The sequence below is a fragment of the Gallinula chloropus genome, assembly GCF_964237585.1.
Source record: "Gallinula chloropus genome assembly, chromosome: 1".
Taxonomy (NCBI): domain Eukaryota; kingdom Metazoa; phylum Chordata; class Aves; order Gruiformes; family Rallidae; genus Gallinula; species Gallinula chloropus.
In genome coordinates this window covers 139535909-139558448 of record NC_140085.1, presented here as the reverse complement: position 1 = coordinate 139558448, position 22540 = coordinate 139535909, and the positions used below count along the sequence as shown (strand labels likewise).

The 22540-nt window shown below is 41.5% G+C and overlaps 1 protein-coding gene across 1 annotated transcript in view; it reads right to left on the bottom strand.

Moving 5' to 3' along the window:
* Nucleotides 1–22540, bottom strand: part of DHRSX (dehydrogenase/reductase X-linked) — a gene marked incomplete at its 5' end in the record, with an annotated part of 175201 nt that overhangs the window by 8799 nt on the left and 143862 nt on the right. Inside the window, one exon of the mRNA XM_084279597.1 lies at nucleotides 20795–21002. Coding sequence (XP_084135723.1) covers nucleotides 20795–21002 — 208 coding nt within the window. The remainder of the gene's footprint in view (nucleotides 1–20794; nucleotides 21003–22540) is intronic.

Below are 22540 nucleotides of genomic sequence, written 5' to 3'. Positions count from 1 at the left end.
TGTATGCAAAATTCGAGGGAGAAGAGCCCGCTGCCCCAGACATTGCATAAACATCCAGACAGACACAGTCACTTGCTGGAAGAACATCCAGTCTCTAGGAAATAAGGCAGGCAATAACAGGAGGAAGGAGCCGAGAGAGTACATGTACTTCACAACATGCTGGAGTCTCTTCTGCCAGCACCGCGTGCTGGTTAACCAGCCCTCTGGAAACCAGGTGATGTCCCACAGCTACCTATTGCGGTGGATGCCTGACTTAAAGCACTCAGAATTGTCCTGGATACATTCACGTAATCTGGGATTTTGGGCAACATCACTATTCACAGGCAAAGTGATTTACTGAAGCGAATGCGCAAGTCAGGAGAAGAGATGAGGAAAGAATGAGCCTCCTAAATCCTAATCCCGATGCCTTGCACACTAGGCTGTTACTCCTTCTCTGTGTTTGTACAGGAAAAGACACAATTTATTTGTTTACTACCAGCTCTATGGCCATAATTGCAGTATCATGTGAGCAATTCAATATAATCTTCTTCATTCCGAGATGTAGACTGAGCTATCATTAAGTAAGAATACTTAATTACAGCTTAGTATTCATGCTAGATATATGCTAAGGAATCATCCTGTTATTTTTATTAACTATGCAAGGCTTTAATTCTACCAAGTTTTGAACTATTACTATCTGAGAAACACGAATAAGAGCGTAAGATTACTCTTCCCTCCAACAAAGCTCTTAGAGAAGCAAGCTCTTTGATCGGTAGTGGCTGGAACATCTGCATCATTTAATAATATATGCCCGAGATTTTAGTTGAAAACAAAATTTAAATATGATTCAAAATGTGAATGGAGCAAAATTAAAGAGGACTTAAAACAACAAACAACCATGAAAGCTTTAGAAATGTCATTCTCTAATGCATTATCTTATACCAGCATGTGGGTCATCTTCAGTTTGCTGAATTCTTTCAAACGATGCCAGGCCCTGGCAATCAGAACGAAACAAGGCAGAAGTGTTTACATTTGAAACTGTAGCTGCATTTTCACCAGCTCCAGAGTAGGAAACGTCAGAAGGGTCTAAGCGCTGAAGACGATGCTCCTGAGTGCATATACCTCTGAAGAATTTACTACCTGACTGTTTAAAATGTCTTTGCTGACTTTTGCTGAAAACACAAGACTTCAGGCATAAGATATATGACCACTTCTGACTTGTAGCACCTTACCGTCATCTCTACTCTTTTACTTACTGTTTAACGCTTGACAAGTCAGTTTGCCCATACATTTTCTCTTCCTTTCTCAGAAAATGGAAACTGACACTTCTATCTCCAACTTCACAACATTTTTAGGAGGACTGTTTTTTTTTTTAAAATGCCTGTAAGCACTCAGGACAGGCATGGAACTCCTAAATATTTAAAAGATAACCACAATATAGAAAACCTTTTACAAACTATGAGATCAAAAAGCATAAAGACTGTGCAGAACACAGACAAAATGAAATAACTGAAATTACATAAGCCAGCAGCTATTTCACAGCCTGGTTTAAATTGCTGCAACCCCCATTTTGCATCCCAAACAGCAGCGGGGCTATTTTCACCCGTGGGTTCAGGAGGGTGGAGGGGCTGGGAGATGCTGGCTGCCAGCCCAGCTTTCTCACCTGCCCGCTGGAGGCATTTGCTCAAACCAGGAGGCTCAGGTGAGAAGTTGTGAATCTCTTATTGGATCACCAGGTAAGGTCAGCAGAGGACACTTCTCTGCCAGGACTCAGGCAGGCCATATGCCTGTGATAGCAAAGATGAAGACCAGAAATAATAAAGCACACAAATCAGCCCATAAATGACCACAAGGTGCTACATTTCTGCAGTAAGAGCATGCACGATGAAAATATGCTTGGGAAGATCAGAGAGATGAAAGGAAGAATACACTTTCCCCCAAATTTCTCACATCTACTTTGCTAGAACACAGCCCGCTGATGGGTCTGCTCCACTCATAGTTCCTGCAGGGAAAAAAGAGACCTCACCTTGCAGCCCTTATCCTCACCCTCATTCTCAGCCTTTGTGTCTTTTTCCCTTTCACTGACCCTGAACCTTTCTGTGGGACTGAAACATGACAGTCCTGTGGAGGCGGTGCTGGCTGGAGGAAGTTTCAAGCAGATCACCAAATACCATTTAGCACTGTCCATCCCCAAATCATCTAAGTTTCTTTTCTCAATATAGTTATTGTGTTTAAATTGTAGGTTTGCAATATTCCCCAAGCTGAGAGGAAAAAGACCAAACTGCAAGACAGATACAAGTGGTCAGGAGGGAAGTAATATCATTCTGCAAATTTTTGTTTCCTAGAACTCCAGTTGCTGGCAATTTTAGCATTTAATCTTGAGCAGTAAACTAAAAAGATATAAACACAAGAGTGTTAATTTAGGTCTGTCCCTAATGACATGTTCTAAAGATGGAAAATAAGAAGAGTAGACTAATTTTCTATAGTTATTTTAGTGAATGAACAGGAAAAGATGAGACTGGCTCAGACTTGCTAGTCCTATCTTTCTGACAGATACAGTAAGCAGAATTAGTTAGTTCAATTCAGTAATTACACATCCTCAGTTCTGATGAGAAAAATGTGTCCAATAAGTTCAAGGTATTGCTGGTTAAATATGACAGTTCCCTTCATTTTAATTAAAACCATATTTCACCTGAAAGCAGTTTGTAAAAAATGTAAAGAAAAAAATTAGTCATCTTGTAAATAAAACTACCATTTCCCATTTTCTAACACAACAGAATGGTAAAGTCATAAAGCCATAGATAGACTCTGAAACCATACGATTATGGAGCTGTCTGCGTAGCTTATCCTCTCAGTTACCCCAGAGAAGTACTAAATTTAAAGGCAAAGGCTATATTTGGTTGCAAATCTACATATCTGAGTGCTTATTCCCCCACTAGAATCAACCTGTTTTTACCAAAATAGCTAAAAATGAAAATGCAAAGGAAGGTTGGATCTTATTATTCAAATCAAGATTCTTATTGCGTAGACTGAAAATGAGTTTAAGCTCTGTAACTTCAATCCCTTTGTTTAAATCAGTCAACCCCAGGGCTCTTTCCTGTCCGCCAAGGAACCCATTGATGGCTTCAATTCAGAAGAGCCCAATGAACATGTAGATACTTCAGAGAGGCAAAGGGTGCCATCAATTTCAATGAGATTAGTCATGTTTCTAAAATTACGTCAGACAAGATCTGAGGAATCCTATCTTCTACCACAGGGCTCATTAGGGAGAGAGCAAACACGCAAACTCTCGGCCACACAAATGCTTCCCCAGGTCCCTGACAGAAGCAAAAACCTTCCATCTTGACAACAATTACTCGTGAGTTTAAACTCATCACATTTTATCAGCTGAATGGTCTGAAAGAAGAGCAGGTTGGTGCTTGTACTGCAGAAGTGGGGTGTTAGTATCAGGAGGGGTCAAAGACAGAAAAACAAAGGTGGCAATTTTTGCCGGTGGATGTACTGAAAATTGTTAAGTAGTAGTAAGTAGCAAGATCCAGGTTTACTATCCACTGATTTTCTTAATTTGAATATCCAGGTCTACTTCTAAAGTGTGTAAATCTTTGTTATATAGTGGATGGAGTCTTTAATTTGTCAAAAAAACATCTTCTCTGCAAAGACCAGAACTGGATCTGGTGACAGATTTGGTCCCTCCCATGTTCCTCTTCACTGGATGACAGAAGTGCCATGTCACTGTACCAGTGACACAGGTATACTCCAGCCCTGTGTTAATGACTACACTGACTCTCCAGATTTATGTTGCAGGAGGAATTGGTTCAAGATCCAAAAATGAGATCAACAGTGGCAAATCTCATTACCTGAAGAAGGACAATGAAAAACTGGAAAGGAGAAAAAAAAAATGACCCCTTCCACACCTAAAGCCTTTCCATAGCCTGCTATTGAAAAAAAAACACCCACAAATAAAACAATCTGTGGGGCAAGAATCTTCAAAATCTTCATATTCCTATTATTTTGTTCTCTGGTAGCTCCTGCCTCTGCAGAGACCTTCTGAAGCCGGAGTGGTTAAGGGCACAGGTAGCTATGACCCAGAGACTTACACTTGGAGAATTATCAATAGCAAAAATAATGCAGTGAGAATTAACCTTTTCTTTTCATTACGTGCCCTGTGAGAGTTTCTGTGGCGCTTGTATTCACAGGGCTTTTTGACTGAAAGGTTAAAGCAGTTGTTTAGAATGGGAAAGAAACACGGCGAGGTTTTGCAGTTCGATAAATACATGTTATGGACTCATCTGGTGCTGAAATAATTCCCTTTGTTTAGGGAGCCTGTATCGAACCACGCTCTTTGGTAATGCCATTTTGCTACGCACGTCCCTCTGCTCTGAGAGTCCAATCAATGAGCCCTCCCCGCTCGCTCGCTCAGGGTGATACACTGCAAACAGCGATGCTCCGGATGATTAAACTTCTGCTTCCCAGGAAAAATTCCCATTGAATTAATGCAGAACTGTGCTGTGGTTTAGTAACTGCTTTTAACTTGTAAAAATATGGGCTGAGGTCTGAGCAGAGGCTTGGGTGCCAGCGCAGACCGCCTGTGCCAGCCCTCCCTGCAGCCTCTCCCGCCTGCCCAGCAGCTTGCTTAAAATTCTGCTCTTCACCTGCAAGTCTGCACAGCTCTGCAGCCGCCTATTGTTATTTAATATGTACTTCACAGCAGAATTGAATTGTTCCAATCAAGATTAGGGCTCCGCTTCTCTAGGTGGTATGCAAAGCACGTCTGCAGTCTAAACTTTCACCCACTTCTCCTCCTGCCCTTTCAGCATGCCCCATGACAGCCTTGCAGATAGTCTCAGCTCTTTTTCATTCCTTTTTCCCCCTAAATTGCTAAATCCCTCTAGCCAGGCCCTCACCTCAACCTCACTGAGTGTAGCTCACAACAGCAGCACGCCAGGCACTTTCCCTGTTAAGTCAGATTCGTTTTTGCAGCCCGTATGCTGTAGTAGAGGAGGGTCACTGACATTCACCCTCCTTGGATCACCCATCCCTCTCTCTGAGCCGCCTCAGAAAACAAAAAGGGGTGAACAGCCTTCAAAGCATGAACTCATGGGGCAGAGGCTCTTATCATCTCTGGAGTATGCAAAGGAGCAAGCCCAAGCCTTCTGATGGCAGAGAAAGAAGAGGGGAATATTAGGTGAAACCTCATCAGTACATTGACCCAACCACATCTGAGAAGAGGAGAGATGGTCCGTCCACAAGCAATGTCAAGCCCTTAGAGGCCCTTTAGGGCAGAAAACAAGGCTTCTCTTGCAGCAAAATGGTGGCATGGCAGCATGTTGTGCTGCTGGAAGCCTGGGGCTACAAGAAAGGAGCGTGAGAGTGGGGCTGGTCTCAGGGCATGGAGGCCACCAGAATCAGCCATGGTCCATGCTGCTGCTCTGGCCTTCCTGGGGCATGAGCTGCTCCTGGGGCTGGAGGGATGAGCTGCAAACCCATCTTGCTCTGCAAACATCTGTTGAGGTGATGTGACTAGTTTTTAGTCCCTGAGCTCTGTAAGGGAGACACAGTTGAGAAGCAAGAGTTTCCTAAGCAGCATGTTTTTATATAAAAATAACCTAAACCTTTTTTTTTGCCAATTATATAAATTCCTCAGTGACCAAAACATAACTGACCTTTACTTTTAAGTCTGTGCTCAATAAAAGAGGATTACAATTGTTTGTGAACTTTGCAAAGTCTGTAACATGGCTCGGGGAAAAAAACCCTTAATTTATATTTGTCTAATCCCTAATAGCTGCTGACAGTCTGTGAAACAAATAGTTTTAATTATTTTCTCCTTGCTGAATCTCAGGTCTCATCATTTAATCAAAAAATAGCACATTACCAACAATTGGGATTAAAAGGAGAGTTATACGGTAGGAAAGCTGGGAAATTACATTAACACCAAACAGTGACAAAGTCCTTCTTATTACAACCCTGTCCTGAGACAGCAGAACATTTACAAGTCCCCATAAAAAAAGATTAAAAACCCAAACAACCCTTCCCCCCTAAAAAACCCCACCCCAAACGCCCTTCAGATTATTTCCATTTATCCTGAGATTTATGGCTATTCTAAACACCCCTTAGACACCTTTCAGTTATTAATGAACAATGTACAGATGTTACACAGTGGTGTAAAATAAGTACTAAGTATTTTTTTAATCGGAATGACTGATGCATGGACATAACTGCAGAGCCAATCAATAGGTAATGACTGTATTTCAGGCGTAGCGCTCTGTTCAGAGGGAAAAGAAATGGCTGCAATTCACAAACACTTATTGACACCGCGAAGCACATGAATCAATGCCCACAAGAGATCTGCAGGTTATTTAAAATTTCTTCAGCAACATTTGCCTCCGTTCCTTCGTCCCAGTGCAATCTTTCCTGCAATACTATGAATATATTAAAGGTTAGTGCAAATATATTAAAGACACTAGAACAAAATGCAAAAGCCAGGCATGTGATGGATCAGTTTAACTGCCAGCAGTGGCGTGACCATTGCCAGAGTGCTGTGGTGATGGGACTCTGTGCAAAGCTCTTTCTGGCACAAGGCATTGTCAGTCAGGCACAAAATGATCAGACCTTGCCTCTCAGGGGACCAGTATAACCCTGCAGGACTTCACATTTTTTAAGTCTTTCTGTTTTCTCTTTTGGTGTGCAATAGTTTACTGGTTAGAGTAACTGGAAGTATGAGAGGCAGCCCGAGCTGGAGGTGACGTGCCTCAATGCTTGATGCAGTCTCCCAGGGAGACAGACTTATCACTGGCTCCTACAATGAACCGGTGAGTTCCCAATGGACTAATTCCCTAAATACAGCCCTTTGCCTTGTTTTTATCACCATCTCCATGTAGAGCAAGGGAAAAACATGAGCTAGTCCAAAGCACAAATCTGAGTTCCGTTAACACGGGGGAGAGAATAACCCATCCGTTCTCTACTTGGCTAAATGAAAACCCCACGGGGGCAGTGAAGAAGCTGATTACCTCTGGCTCTCACTTTTTTCCTACTTTTTGAGTCGTATACAGCTTGAGACGTGGCTGGTTTACAACCTGAAATGGTGTACCTTTACATTAGGTTTTAACTTCAGGCCAGTTACCTTACTCAAGAACAAACATCAGATCTTTGCTTAGAAAATAAACGGACAACTCCATGCCTGCTGTCAGCACACAGCTACGCGAACATCTGACAACAGTTACCAGCAGCATCTGATACAGGAGGGAGAGATTTTCAAAGGAATATATTCTCAGTTGTGACTAGAAATCACCAGATTTGGGTGTCTTACCACAGTTCTGCAGAAGAAAACACCAGCATTTTTGAATCACTCGTATAAAAAAATGGAGACATGCATGTTCTTGAAAAACGAGGCAGGTTCCCCCTTTAGTCTAAATTAATATTACGAAGAATTTATGAAAATGACCACAGGAGAAACACCCCCCCATAACCACAAATAGAAATCCGAAGCCAAAATAGCACTGAGTTACACGTCCTTGTAGAAAATGGTTCCCTCAACAAAAACAGATGCTCAAGCCAAGTATGCTCTTTAACTGCTTCTCTGAGAACGTAAGCTCATTTCAAAAATGCTCACTCTGGTTTTTTTTCCTTTTATTTAGTCAGGTACGAGAAATTACGAAATGAGACAGATTTTCCGAACACCCAGCTCATCTGTAAGTAGTAGAGAGTTGCTCCCCCTCACAGAGTTTGTTTTTGGGTAACAAAGGAATTCAAACTAGGACACTCCTCCAGCCGGTGTAGCGCTAACCGCTGCTGCATTACCCAAGTACGAATATAACTGTTTCAGACCTGTAACGCGTGAAGGAGGCTCAACGAAAGGGATGTGAATATAGCCTGGAATATATTGACATAATTTAAAAATAAACATAAAAATATGTATTTATGGGATGAGGAGCAGAAAAGGAAGCCGCTATCCCAAAGCTCATACCCCTGAACACATTGCCCTGCCTGCTCCTGCTTCTCTGGTTTAATTTAGAGAAAAGGTTACTATCATCTATCATGTTCCACGGGTTGTCAGAAAAGCCAGCCCTATGTATTTTATCATTAAGAAGCCCCACTGAAGAGGTGGTTCAAATGCTTGCAGAGGAGGTTAGCTAACTGCTTGCACCGTAGCTCTGCCCTTTCTTCCGATTCAGAAGTATATTAACTGGAGGATAATCACAGGTACTCTCATCCATAACCTTCAGTGAGAATAACAAAGAGCAGATCAAATGAAAAGGATCTTGCAGTCTTCCAAAATACTCTTGTTTCCTTAGAGCTGTTTGACTAGCTTTCCTAAAAATTCTTAGGCATTGCAAGTGACTGAAACTAAGAGTGAAGGAATATTATTGAAAACTACTAATAGTACACAATTAACTTGCAAAGCTACAGCAAGCTACATTTTTGCTTGGTATATGATTAAAAGAGAAATTGGTTTTAATTATTACAATTTTGTAGATGAAAAAGTTTCATACTTGAAGGTAAGTGATATTTTAACATGAAACTTAATAAATCTCCACTGATTTTAGCAAAAGGACTCCAAAACATGGAAGGTATGTCAGGCTCCTGCATTTTAGGTATCTCTATTTTTCTCTGATAAAGGCACTATATAACTGCAGTAAGAAACTACTTGCAAAAATCTGTTAAATACTTACTGTCAGCAAAAGTTTTACAGAAATGCTACTGACAGCAAAAATATGGAAAAACAAGAAATGAAGGTACATGCACTTGCTTAACTTAAATACCTTCCACCTACCACACAGGAAAATAAGGGATTTCTTACGCGAGCAAACTGTTTACATGAAGAAAAAGTTATCAGTAGATATGATCCAGCAATGTGGTGTTCTTTACCAGAGAAACTATGCACTGTTTACTAATTCCTTGGAGTGGCAAAACCACATATGTATCAGTGACATGATTCATAGACAGACATTTCCATCATAAATATAAAAGAAACCCTACAGACTGCTGACAGCAATGAAGGGTAAATGAGAGATTACTGAAATACAGCTAAATTGAGGGCAGCTTAAGAGACCTGTGTTTCAATTCACCACACCATTTATTTTTTGACAGTTCACATTTCCAGTATAATCCAAAGGATTTATTTTTAAATCTAGGCACCCATTCATATCAGACTGCAAAGCTTTAACTCAGTAATTTGGAGCATTGACAAATCTTAGCTATCATAATGGATCCACAATCAGTAGTTTGCAACAGGTCTCTTGTTTTCTGATTTGGAAGACTCACAAGAAAGACCAAGAACCCAGCTTTGCCCCCTCCAAAATACCACATCATGTTTTAAATAAAAAAGTCCACAAAACCCCTAAAAAAAAACCCTAAAAAGGGAAAAATAAATGTGCAGTATAATGTCTCCATAAGAAAAATAGGGCAAGTAGCTGTGAAAACACCAATTCAGGCGAGGCAGGCCTGCCATCACAACAAAAAGAAATGTAAGAATTCCTTTCTTCCCCTCAGCCCACTAGCTGACTCTGGAACCCTGAGCTGGAGGTCCTCAACTGGCTTCCAGCAGGTCTTCAAACCTGCCTAAAGCTAGTGATCTCAAAGGTACTTTAGATGCAAAGCAGACAGTCAGGGAGGCTCAAGCCAATGGCCTAGAGCTGCTTTGGGAAACACAGGGTCTCTGGTATGAGTGTCAGGTGCTGCCTGCCTGGCCTCTCTGATGAGCACTGGCCAATTTACAGATGAATGCTGTGATAACCCAGATTAGAGATTAGCAGGGTAGCTATGCCAATTACCTCTATCTCTCTGTTTTCAATTTACCTTGGCTAATTTATTTCTTTAATAGCATGCACAGATTTCTTGACCAGGATGACAAAAGATCTCATTTTCATAGAAGGCTCTTTAGTCTGACCCATAACCCCATGTTCATTTTGCTCCTGTAAACAAGAGCCAGCACTACTTGAAGCACAGTTCAACACAGCTCATCAGCTAAAAAAACTGGAAGAATTATTGTCTAGACAGGCAAGGGTGGATGTGAGTGCAAGAACTAGCACCTCTTCACCAAAGGTTTTCCTAAAGAATTATTTGCTGGGTACTCAACGTGTGCAAATTAATGTTTGTTGGGAAAGCTTTGCTTTTGGACCCTTATACTGGAGTCCTTTTTACTTTCTCAGCATGGGGGCAAATCAGGTAAACCGGAGGGGGAAAGAGAAAATTAATTCTTAATATAAAAGGAATACATTCTTTCTAAATACAGAAGGGACAAGGGACTGCAGGGAGCTTTTCAGACACCTTTGATCTCATATTGCAGATATGAAGCTGCTGATCTTCTCTATAAACCTATTTAAGCTCATTCTTAAAAGCAACACTTTTCTTATAGCTACCACTCCGCTGAAGCCTTTTCCAGAGTCTGATTCCAATTATTACAAACAAGTTTCTTACTTTCGTCTTACTTTTCTCATTTCTCAAAGTAAATACATTTGCAGGCAGTTTGCTTCAATTCATTGTCTTGACAAATTGTTTCCTTACAAGCAACTTCACTCCTGTTTATTTTTGATTAAAGTCTATTTGTAGATATCATGTTATAGCTGGGGAATAAAGAGGAAAAAAGCTGTTGTCTAGAGCTTCCACAGAGTCAAACTGAAATCAACACACAAAAGTTGTGCTGTCTTTATGGCAACAGTGACAGCACTGGTACCATCCTTGAGCGGGATGGTACCTCCTCACATCTGTAAAACCTGATGATGCCAACGCTGCAAACGCTTTCTTTCCAGCCGGGGGAGTGTGGGACGGATTGTGCCTCACATGTACGAGCACTGCTTCTGAGAACTGGAGGTGCTTTATAAACCCCTTGGCTCCTCTGAGTAAACTGTTTTGTAGTGACCTGGGGATGACAAATCCAGGTATCTCAGCACAAACACATTTCATATTTTAGCACTTTTTCAAAAGGCTGGAAACAGATGAGTCACCAGCAATTTGCCTTTGACCCAGTGCTGTGCGGAGTGGGTTGAAGTTCTCATAGAAGAAGTTATACAGCCAAGGTACTGGGTAATGGATGTATTTTGCAGTGAGAATGGTGTTTCACATGAGACAGGCTTGCCCCAATACAAGGAGAAAAAACCCACCACACCACCAACACCAAAACTCTGAGTGTATATAAAATAGTATTAATGAGGCAAGTATATTTAGAAAAAAAACCCAAAACATCCTATGTAAACCTTTCTGTTTCCTGCCTTCTAGATCTGCCTGTTGAAAGTAATTCAAACAACATCAGCTAAATCTAGTATTATAAACATTTGAAGTACTTACTGCCTCTGGAGACCTGCAGGCCCTATAAAACGATTAGGGTTCGGTGTGTCTGTGCCAGCCTTAATCCACTTCCCCAGATAATAGGCATATAAAATAGGACACATGTGTCACAAACCTAAATGAGGCAAGAAATATAAAAGGCCAGCCCCAGATCAAGGAGAACCTCTAAGGAGCAGGATCAGACATGTAAAATGCTTTACATAAGGACAGTATTCCATGTAGAGGATGCAAAGTCAGATCAGATAATCCTTGCTACAAGAATACAGGATAAGGTTGGGACCTGTATGGCTTTAGTTTTGGGCATCATTTACTTGTTTAGCAGGTTCTGATCAGCTTCACTTGTGCAAAGCCATTGACTGAAGTACCAAAACTTCATGAAGATGGAAGTCATCATTTTATATGCAAAAGAAAATAGGGACCTAATTGTCATTACTGGTCATGATGTATGAGAGTGGTGGTAACTGAACTCCTCTCTGAGAAATGACTAAGCTGCATTCACAGCTTGGGTGGTCATAAAAATAACCTTTGTACCTGGAGAATGTACAGCCCTGACAGAAGAAGCAGGCATGCTGCTCCATTGTGGCTTTTCTACATTCACTTCTGGAACAGAGCCACCTGTCAAAATATACTCATGGCGTGTAATTTTATTTTCAACACTCTGAGCTCCAAAAACAATGGGACAGCTTTTCTCTTTCTACATTTTTAATCATCTTAGGATGCTATGCGACAAGTGGCAGACGCTCTGGAACACTGCTTTTTGCATCTCAAGAGCTTGGCAGGCAAAAATATTGAATACGTCAATCAATACCACACTTCCTGAGACACATCCAGTCTCACCATCCTGTTGCCCGCTGTGGGGATGCAAGGCAGCTGGAGACCCACAGCACAACAGTCCTCAGAGCAAAACCCTGGGAAACAGGGCAGCCAGACACAGGGCACCAATTTTGGCCCCTGCTACTCATTGAAAAAGTAACACATATATACTAAATCAGATAAGCTACTAATAAGATGGTAAGTTAAGGTTACAAGTTGGTGGTGGCTGGCTCCAAGCCTTTGATGAGCAATTAAGAGCCATTGGGAGCAACACATTTACTTCAGACTATGCCTGAGCCAGGGACCAGCAGCAGCAGCACCTCCTTCCTACCCCAGTGACAGAAAAGTAGGTCAGCATGACAGGGCCAAACAAATAAATCCTGTCCCTGATAAGCTGTCCAAGTTCATTCTTGTTTTATTGCACATTGCCTAGGTTTCATCCAAATCCTCTTCTGCATATGTACTGTATTCCCCACAGAGTGCCTGCCTGGTTTGTGGTAACGTAACTCCTGCGGTTACTTCCCCTTTCCAGCCCTGAGATGGCAAGAAGCAAATGTAGTCATTTGCCCTGAAGAGATTCACAAACCCAATTTAAAGAGAATGTTTAAATATGTAATGCTGTATAGAAACCACTAACTCTGGACAGATTGCATTAATGACTTGTGCTTGTGCTGCATCTAGGATCAAGCTCCTTCTAGAAAAATGGGGGCCAGAGCCCCAAATTCCCTTCTCATTAAAATCCACCAAATCCCATGTATTAAGCTGAGAGCATGAGAACAAAACGAACCATGTCAACTAGGTCTTGCAGTATATCGGTGCCCTTCCTAAAACGCAAACACGAATGTTTGGGGCTGGCAATGGTCCTTGTTGTAGTCACTACTAAAGCTGGAGTTATTTGAGTGAATTCTAAATGGAAACTTTTCAAAACTCCCCAGTTGTGTGCTGGATGATCCTGTTATATTTAAAAGCACACTTGCTGTTTCCAGTCCTTCCTCAAAGGGTGGGTGGTACTTGTTTTCTGCAATTCTCTCTCGTTACATACATTATACTGTCATAAATACATACAGACAACACACACAACCGCCTGTGTAAGTATATGGCAATACTGATGTGATAAGCAGTGGAGCCACATGGTGGATTGTAAACATATCTGAGAAATACATTTCATAAGTAACTGGGATTTCCTCACCTGTGGCTGCCCACGAACACATTTCCCGCTTCTATGGGAAATGCTCCTCCACTCCAGACACCTTAGAGCTGCCATCTGAAAAACCAGCTTGATCACAGATTACGTGCGCCCCAGATATGTGAACACACCTTTCCAGTTCCTACTCTCTCCTGTGCACATCCAAAAACATACCGCATTGCTGGGCTTTAAAATAATTTAATGTCCTGTACCTTGGGATGGGATTCATAGTAACTAAGTTTACACCTTTATATAGCACAGATGCCCGCAGCTGAGCTGGTCACCAGAGAACCCCTTCGTCATTCACAGGCATAAACTGGCACGTGAAGGATTTGATTCATCTTGCCGACTGTAGATATTTATCTTACAATGAGACAGACCCAGTACTAGCAGTGACCATGAGGAGATCTCTGGATGAACAGCTCTGATACAAACATTCATACTGCAGACACTTAGGAACTTGGAGACCTGTCAGAGGGGACTTTCAGGCAGAGATGCCCTAGACCACTGGAAAAGGGGATGTTTTCAGCTTCTTGGAAAAACTTGGCATTTTCTATCAACCTTTGAAAGCTCAGGAAAAACATTAAAAATTTTGTCTATGTTGTTCATGGAAGATTTTCCTTCCTTTGTATTGAAAGGTTTTTCAGTCCTTGTGGATTACTGGTAAGTTGAGGACCTTCAAATTCAGAATGGGTGAAAAAAGTGCTTTTAAATCTCCAGAACCTCCTTAAAATAGTTTTTCTGTAATGAATAGGGGCTTCAGGTGATGGGGCTCTGCAATATGAATTTTATCAGCATTGTTTTGTTATGGATGCATCCCAAAAGAAATATTAATTGATCTATAATGCACACCACATCTGGTGGCAAATTGTCCATGTATTTTTCTATAGATATATATATATGTATTAATACCTATATGAATATGCACTCCCACTACATACTCCTCTGCGTTTCCTTATTTTAGTGATCTAATTCCAAAATGCTGCTTGCCTGCAAGCTTGGTGGCATGATTTTCCAAGATCTTTCTCCTTAACTGAGTGTTACAGGTCCTTCACATGGAAAAGAGAAACTGCCTGCAAGCCCCCATTCCCACCCTTGCTGAATGGGTCATTTCAGTGGGGTCGGTGTGGTGTCCCCTCTCTCTTTCTCTTTCTCCCTCTCTCTTTCTTTCTCTTTCTCTCTCTCTCTCTTTCTCTCTCTCTCTCTCTCTTTCTCTCTCTCTCTCTCTCTCTTTCTCTCTCTCTCAAAGAGGTATCTGAGATAAACTGATGAAAAAGACTAGTGGCTGCCAGTGGGTTCAAGCTTCCAAAAACATTGTTTTACCTGATTGAAAGAAAATGGAGTTTTAATTACAAGGTGAATGGAGGTAGAAATTTCCAGGTGTGCGAGGGACAGTTACAGTCGTGTGATGCTATAACCCCTAAATATAAATATGGAAAGCGAAAGGGTAATGGTCTAGTTGAAATGACAAGATTTTCTCTAATTTCCCAGTCTTTCAACCTGTTTTTCGAGGCCTTTACATTAAAGGCACTGTGGTTACCTTCCTTCAAGCTGAAAGGAATCACTACTGAGTCTCTGGCATGTATTTGGTCCACAGTGAATTATCTTACTCTTTTGCTTTACCTCCATTTACAACAAGTCCAACTGGGATTAGATTACTTTACAAAAGTATTAACATAGGAAAGTACTGCCGAGAAATGTTTGCAAGGAAAAAATTGATTGATGGAAAATGTCTTTCCTAACTAGCTCTGTGGGTTCTGAATATGAAAATGTTACAGATTACAAGATGTGCTAACACTGATTAGGCTCATAGATGTTCTCAATTTCTTAACTCTTTACTTACTCTTTCCTCATTACAGCAATACTGAGACTTTTTTCTTTTCACTCTTTGGGATACAAATTCAATTCCTTTCAGATACAATGAAAGAATCCACCGGATCTGTCAGGTTAAATCCTTTACCACACAGGATTTAGGGTTTAAACCCTTTCTTAGGCAGTACAAACACCTATTTTCAGTATGCTTCTGACTTGCACAAAAAACGGTATCATGACAGTTCAGTCACCAGTACAAAAGTTTTGCTCCAAAACAATTTCACATAGTTTTTTAGATAGTTGATAGTGTAGGTTTAACCTGTGTTTCTTTAGATTGTTTTCCAGGCTAGAAAGGGTTAATACTGCAGGTAGCATTATACATGGAGACAGTTGCCCTGTCCTGTGAACTCTTTTGAAAGATGGAAGACAGTCTTCCCATTTCACACTCTCAGGAAAAAAAAAGGGATGCTTTTCTCTTTCTAAGGAAACAACTAAAACTGTGGGACACAGCACGAGGTGGATCTCTGGCTGTGCATTTTCGCTTGCTCCATGGCTGTGTTTCAGCCTGTTCCAACTAGCATCCTCCAAGAGGAAGCCTGGGTGTGGTTTGGGGATAGATCATGCCAGCAGCCAGTCTGAATGAGAGCTATAAACAAGAACTTCATCAGCCTTGACTCCCTCTGAGGTACTGCAACACATGCCCGCCTGTTTTGTGCTGCCCCGTACAGCATCCTTACCTCTCTGTGTGCCATACACCAAGGCATGCCGCACGAATCCTTCTCATTCCTGCCATCAAAACATTCTCCAGCAACTTTCAACCCATCTCATAAAATAAACATTTTGACTACTTAGGCCTGAGAAAACACGCACAACAGTAATGATATCTTGGGAAATGGGGAGAACATCAGGTTCAGTGGAGATCGCGGTCCAAGGCTATTCAGGTGTGAGCTGAGTCAGCCTCTTTAGAGGGGTCTGATCCTAATGATGACAGATACAAAAGACTCTGTACTCAGCAGTTAGAAGAAATAAAGCAGCCAAGTTGCATCCACGTACCCCAGAACTGGCAGCACCTGGGTGTCTACCCCAGTCCAGGGATTTGCATGCAAGAAAGATACCTGGATGGCCATGATTTGTGAGCTCAAAGGTGGGTTGTTCATTAGTCTTCTCATGCTCATCCCTCCATCCTTCCGCCTAAAATAGCTATATGTCTGTACAAATAATCAAATATTTATTAGATGGAAAAATGCAGCCTTATGGCTCTGAAGAATAAATCCCTGTACCAATGTCTACAAAAATGGGACCTGTTAAAGACCAGAGTTACCCTAATAAAGTAGGCTATTTCCTTCTGAATTTTACCAGAATCCTACTTTTGATCTGAAGAGCCTTCTGTAAAAATTAACTGCAAATGACATGTTTGTGCAAGAAGTTCTCATTTTCTGAGAAAATTCCCAACCAGCTTCAGACGAGGACCACACACTCCATGGACAGAAAATGTTGATACTGAAAAATTGCTCCTTTCAGCTGTAGAACTTAATTATTCTCATTCTCTACAGCTGGCGTTATTGTGTGGTGATGTGTTTGTCTTCTGACATCTCAGGGGAGGGGGGGGGCGGGGGGAGAGTTAAAATTAATTTTCTTCATTCGCAGTGCCAAAGGGACAGTTTGAATAAGAAATGCTGCAATAAAACCTTCATGACGATGTCCTCTGGCATGAATGACAAATCTAGGTTCTATAGATCTTGTTTTCTAGCAGCACTTGCAGACCGGAAGCATTTAGTTAAAAATGTTATAGGAAAATTACACTAAATGTAAGCTTATTTTGACAGATGAAAGAAATGAAATGATTTATATCAGCTGATTTCCAGCCCGTGTTCCTAAAGCCTTTCCCTTCACTTTTACAGGCTGGTGGGGTCACTAATCCTACTCATTTTCAGCTTGTCAGTCAATAATCACTTAAGTGGCACTATGTCTTCGGAAATGACAGCTGAGACAAGATCCGCTGTGCATCTTCCTTCCACAATGCGATGCCTTCCTAAATACAAATCTGAGATGGCTGAAACGTCCCAATACTCCATAGCTGAGAATGACACATTCACCAAGCTCGTCATAAGGAAGGTTTTGGGGAAGTTTACAACACTGTTATGTGGGAAATGACTGCACTTTGATGTTACAATGAAGCTGTTTGAAGCATGACGGTCCCTGCTATTGAACATTAATGGGAGTCAACATTTCTTTTTTTTCTCTAAGGCATTTTAATTGTATCACAAGCAGAGGCTCTCTGCCATACTGAATATTCAGTATCTGTAGCAGAAGCAGATACTGAGAAGATACTTGAGAAGCCAATGGTACTTTCCTGGCTTCCAGCCTGGAGAGCACACATCACTAAAACTGGTGTGTGGCACAGTCGACTAAATTGCAATTTGATGCCCGGTGAATGTCTTTTTTTAGGCTATCGTCATGCTATTAATTAGTAATTGTTTACTAGTTTGGACTTCATATCTTCAAAAAGTTGACTTTACTTTAAAAATTCCTAAGGGATAGCATATTTCACTGCACTCTGCAGAGGGCTGTGACAGCTCGTCAGCTTTTATTTACTGAGAAGTCATAGGGGTAGAAATCAATTTGTTTCTTTAAGGAATAAACATAATTTCTCTCTTGCGTGTGACAGGTGCAATCCCCGTTTATTAAAAATGTAGAAAAAACCATTTTCAAAACAGAAATTTAAAGAACAAGTACTGCAGCAGACAATAACTTTTCCTGAGAAAGAATTGAGGTGTGAAAGAAAGAAGCCACACTTCTAAAGGGCAGGCATTTGTTTCACAAATTTCATGACTGTCACAGGATCCTTTAGCTTGGCCCATCTTATTTATACAAGGGTGCCTCTCGCTTCAGCTTATTGGGGATAAAAAACCCAAATCTAAACTGATTCTGCAAAGATTTTTCTGAGCTATGGATGAAGACCAGAAGAAAATGTTTCACAGTTCTGAGAAGCTCAAGCTGTTAGTACTTTGAGTAAATTATATGTACGTATCATGGCCTATTTATGAGACTATAGGTTTAAAGTATCTAATATCTTGAGGCTTCTCTGAGGCGGATGTTGAGCCGAAGACCTTGTCCGCTATACTGAGCCGCCTCAAATACAAGCAGCCCAGCGAGAGCGGGGGCCAGACTGCAATCCCTAGGAGGTATTTGACTTGAATGCAACTGGGACCAGTACTGGTGAAAATGCATTTAAAAGTAATGGAGGCTCTGCCACAATATTTCAGAATTAAATCAAACAACATGTTGACTCTCTCCTGAGGGAATGTGATGGGATAAATCCGTGATGCATTTCCTCACCGGAGCTATCTGGGCTGTGTTGGCTGTCACAAGCGCCAGGTTGCAGTGGGTGAAGCAATTTCCTGCAGACATTTAGAAACCGCTCTGGAATACTTCAGGGTGATAAAAGTTAGTTGAGCCAATATGATTAGAGAGTTATCACCTCATTTTCACTGCATTACTGTCACAATCCTAGAAGGAAGATTCATATACGTGCACTCGGGAATGAAATTCCAGGGGAGAAGAAATCCATGACACCAACTAGCAGCTAATATTATCAGATAACTAAATTTTCCTGTACTTACTTCCTTACTTTTCTCAGGGGAAATTTACCCCAGTGCAGGAGATCAGCACAAGACCCACCCAGGCTTGAATGCTGGATACTACGGCACTCAATGCAGTGCTACTGAAATTGCCAGGCTGGCTTTCAACGTGAGCTTGCTCTGGAGCTAAACATCACCTTGTGATGTAGTTGTGCCAGAGGTGAACAGGGTGTACCTATTGTGATGAAGGGCTCCTGAACGTGAGAAAGGCAGGCAAAGTCAATCCCAAATACATAAACATATCTTAGGCAATAAGCAATAAATAAAGAGTAGAAGTCAGAGCTGTAACTCAGAAGTTTAAGGGAGAATGGGAAAAGTGATATTAAGCACTACCCTCTCCTTTGGCTTAGAGGAAAAACACATTGAGTGTTATATAAAAATGTGAAAATCTCAAGCCTAATAAATGAAGCAATCAATTATCCAAACCTGAAGTTATTCTGACTCAAAAAGCAATTGATGCATTTGCTTTTCAGGCAGTGCATACACATCACACCTCCACACAAGTCAGCATGTCTGTCCATCACCTGTTGCAAGGCAGAATTCCTTTAGAGCAGTATCATCCCATCCAAAGAATAGGAAACAATCGGGAACTATCGGCAGCACTGCCATTAGAGCTGCAGGAGACCCCCTCTGGTGATAAATCAAAACTCATTTTGTGTATCTTCAGTGACATCCCATTCAGTGACTAAACGTGGTCAGTCTAACAAAAATGTCTCCCTGGGCACACCAATAAAACTGAACGGGATTGAGTGCTGTAAGCAAGAGACTCAGTTCTCACTCTCAGACACAGAAATTTTGTTGGAATTTTTGTGGCTCTAGAGGAAATGCTGAGCACAACCTACCCATCTACACGGAACTGTTAGTTAGCAAGGTGAAGCAAGTCCAATGAAGAAACACCACCACCTGAGACTGATATTTAAAATGGCAATCACAAGAGGCAAAACAAGTTTAATATATACGGTCTGGCAAAGCTGCATTCTGCTTCTTTAAGAATGCATCACATATTATGAGCATTCCTATTACAATTTTATTGCAATATTCAAGGTGTACTCAGAAGATACTATTAATATTTTTTTTAAATATGGGTTTATTTGTTTGCATCTTATTTTACAGACACTTCCAGCCTCCAGTTTCATTTCCAAAATTAAAACTAGTGATATTTCCATATCAAAGTTTAAAATTAATTTGCTTTGTGGGACATGCCCCTTGATCTAAAATACTTCGTTTTAATTAGGACATTTAATTTTCTCTAATGGAAGCAGGTTCCATTCACTTAATCCAAAGCTACTTTCTGAAAGAGTTATAAGCAGTGCATTTTCCCAGCACAAGTACTCCTAAGGCTTGGCCACATGAGGAGATTGCATCTATGCAGCTAAACTGATTGCACATTGATCTACTTACACCACTACAAAGTGTTACTGAAGTTAACTGTAACTGGGTCTATCCCACTTTTGTCTCTGTTTTATCTGACAGCTTTAAGTTTCCTAATGCCAACCAAGAATAGACAATAGTAGGTACCATTACAGGTGTAAGATAGAATGAAAAGCTAAATGAAAACTGTCCCACCTCCCCGAGCATGAGTCTCTGGACCTGCACAGCCTGGACCACGGCCACTTCCCATCACCGTTTTTTGCACAGCTTCCTTCTTGCCTTTGCCCTCCTCTCTGTAACGTGTTGTGTACATGTAGAGCGTGCCAGATCACGTCTGCTTCTCATTAAGAGGACGTAAAAGACATTTCCAAGGAACACTTTGCATATTCCATCTCTGTGTTGGGATGATGTTCACCCCCCACGCACGCACAAAGGCACACGGGTAGATCAGGGCAGAGATCGTCAGTGCATGGGCACAGTGCAAGGTATTCCCTTCCCTTATTGCGAGAGCTGCCTCTCTCCATTTAAAATAAGTGTTTGTTCTGGGGAAGGCCTGTCCTTACTAAGTTTGTACATCTCATCAGCACGGAGAAATGCAATAAATACCATATATTATGACAAACTCCAAACCACCTTCAGCTCTGTGCTGACTGCAGCTGTCACGCTGTAGGGACATGGCTACAAAATGATATAAAAAAAACGTGCATACCTTGAAAAACAGCCAGGATGTCATCCATTTGACCACTTTTACAACCCAAAAGACATGCTTGTAGAGCTCAGTATTCACTACTCCGGGGTCTACTACGTTAGCAGTCACATGGCTTCCATTTGCAGTCAGAAGATGCTGTAGTCGATAGGTAAATAATACAAGGGCAAGTTTGCTTTGGGCATAGGCTCCATGGGGTGAATACGAACATCTGTACAAGGGAGAGAAAGAGACAGGGAAATGGGCATAAAAATAATCATAAGGAAAACATAATTGCACAAACATCAAATGTACTGCATTTTGCAATATCCAGCAAACAAACAGCTATACATTGAGTTGTCAGGATAAACAGCTTATCACTGGCAGGCATGTTGTTTGCTGGAGGTCTGGTGATTACTCCATCAGGCACAAAGTCTGATTTATAGTGGGGGAAAAAAAATTGAAAAAAAATTACATGATACCTGACAGAATCTCTATGTCAAACTATTTAAACTGAAAATGCTAAGACACCAATCTCCAGGATATCATTGCCTAGAGGCCCTCAAACTACTCTCCCCTTCCTCACTGCCCTCTTCCCACACGCACATACCCTATTTCCACCCAGTAAATCCATGCCTGATCACACTACTCCTGGTTATTATTATTTGTATTGCAGCAAGGCCTACTAGTTTCTGATGAAGACTCCCATGCTGGGCAGAGCACAGATGAGTAAATCAATCGTTGCACCTGTCCCAGTGACACACCAGATTACGCACAGCTAAAGAGATGGATAAAAAGATGGGGCAAGTACACTGGCTGCAAATGTAACCACAGCTATGCCATTTGCAGGACCAAATAAGAGGTGTGACGAAAGCACACAAATACTGGGAGTTACAGCAAAACATTGCCTGGTGAGACTCCTGTGCACCTCTCTCACCTGGACGCTGAATCTGCCTTTCTTTCAAGTCAAACCTTCGAGGAACTGCTGATTAGTTGGGTTTCACTGCATGCAGGCAGCAGTATTTCTTTTTTTTTTTTTTTAAATAAGCAGGTTAGTTCCAGGCAAAGTAGCAGGTATGTCACTTAAATTGCTTCTCCCGACTGTGGCCTCAGCATCACTTCCAGAAATTCCTGTGCCATGACAATTCACTCTTGTAATTACTACAGACTCTCATCTAACCTTTTTTGTGCTTGGCAGAACCCAAGGTAATTCTTGGCATTACAGACAGCTCATAGGCAAAGCAGGCAGGAGCCTAAAGCAATGGGTTCCTGAGGGCAGACAAACAGCTTTGGTCCCAATCCCCTTTCTCCATGCCAGAGCCCGGGGAAGCCAAGCTGCTTGGTGCTGCTGCTGATGTGGAGCCAAAGGTTTGGGTCTGTGGGGCAGCAGCTACTGCTGGTGGAGGGAGATAGAGGAGCATCCACCCAGAAGCAGATCCCTTTCCCAGCTCTCTCTTTCTTCCTAGTTGTTGTCCTGCCTCTGTGATAGATGCAACTACAACTACATCCTCTCTAAACCTTCACCCTTAATGCAGCAGATGCCCAGGCTGGGGATGCTCCTACTCTGCTGAAAGCCCACCTTCAGTTTTCTGTGGTTGCTACTATGTGCAAGGTTCTTATTTTGAATTAATATCAAACATGTCTCAGAGTTCTTCTTGTTATCTCATTCTCATTAAATTCCTTATTTATTATATCCTGTACACATCACTACAGCAAGCCCTGGATGCCAGCAAACAGACTTTCTGCAGAGGTATAAGTGATTTAACTGTT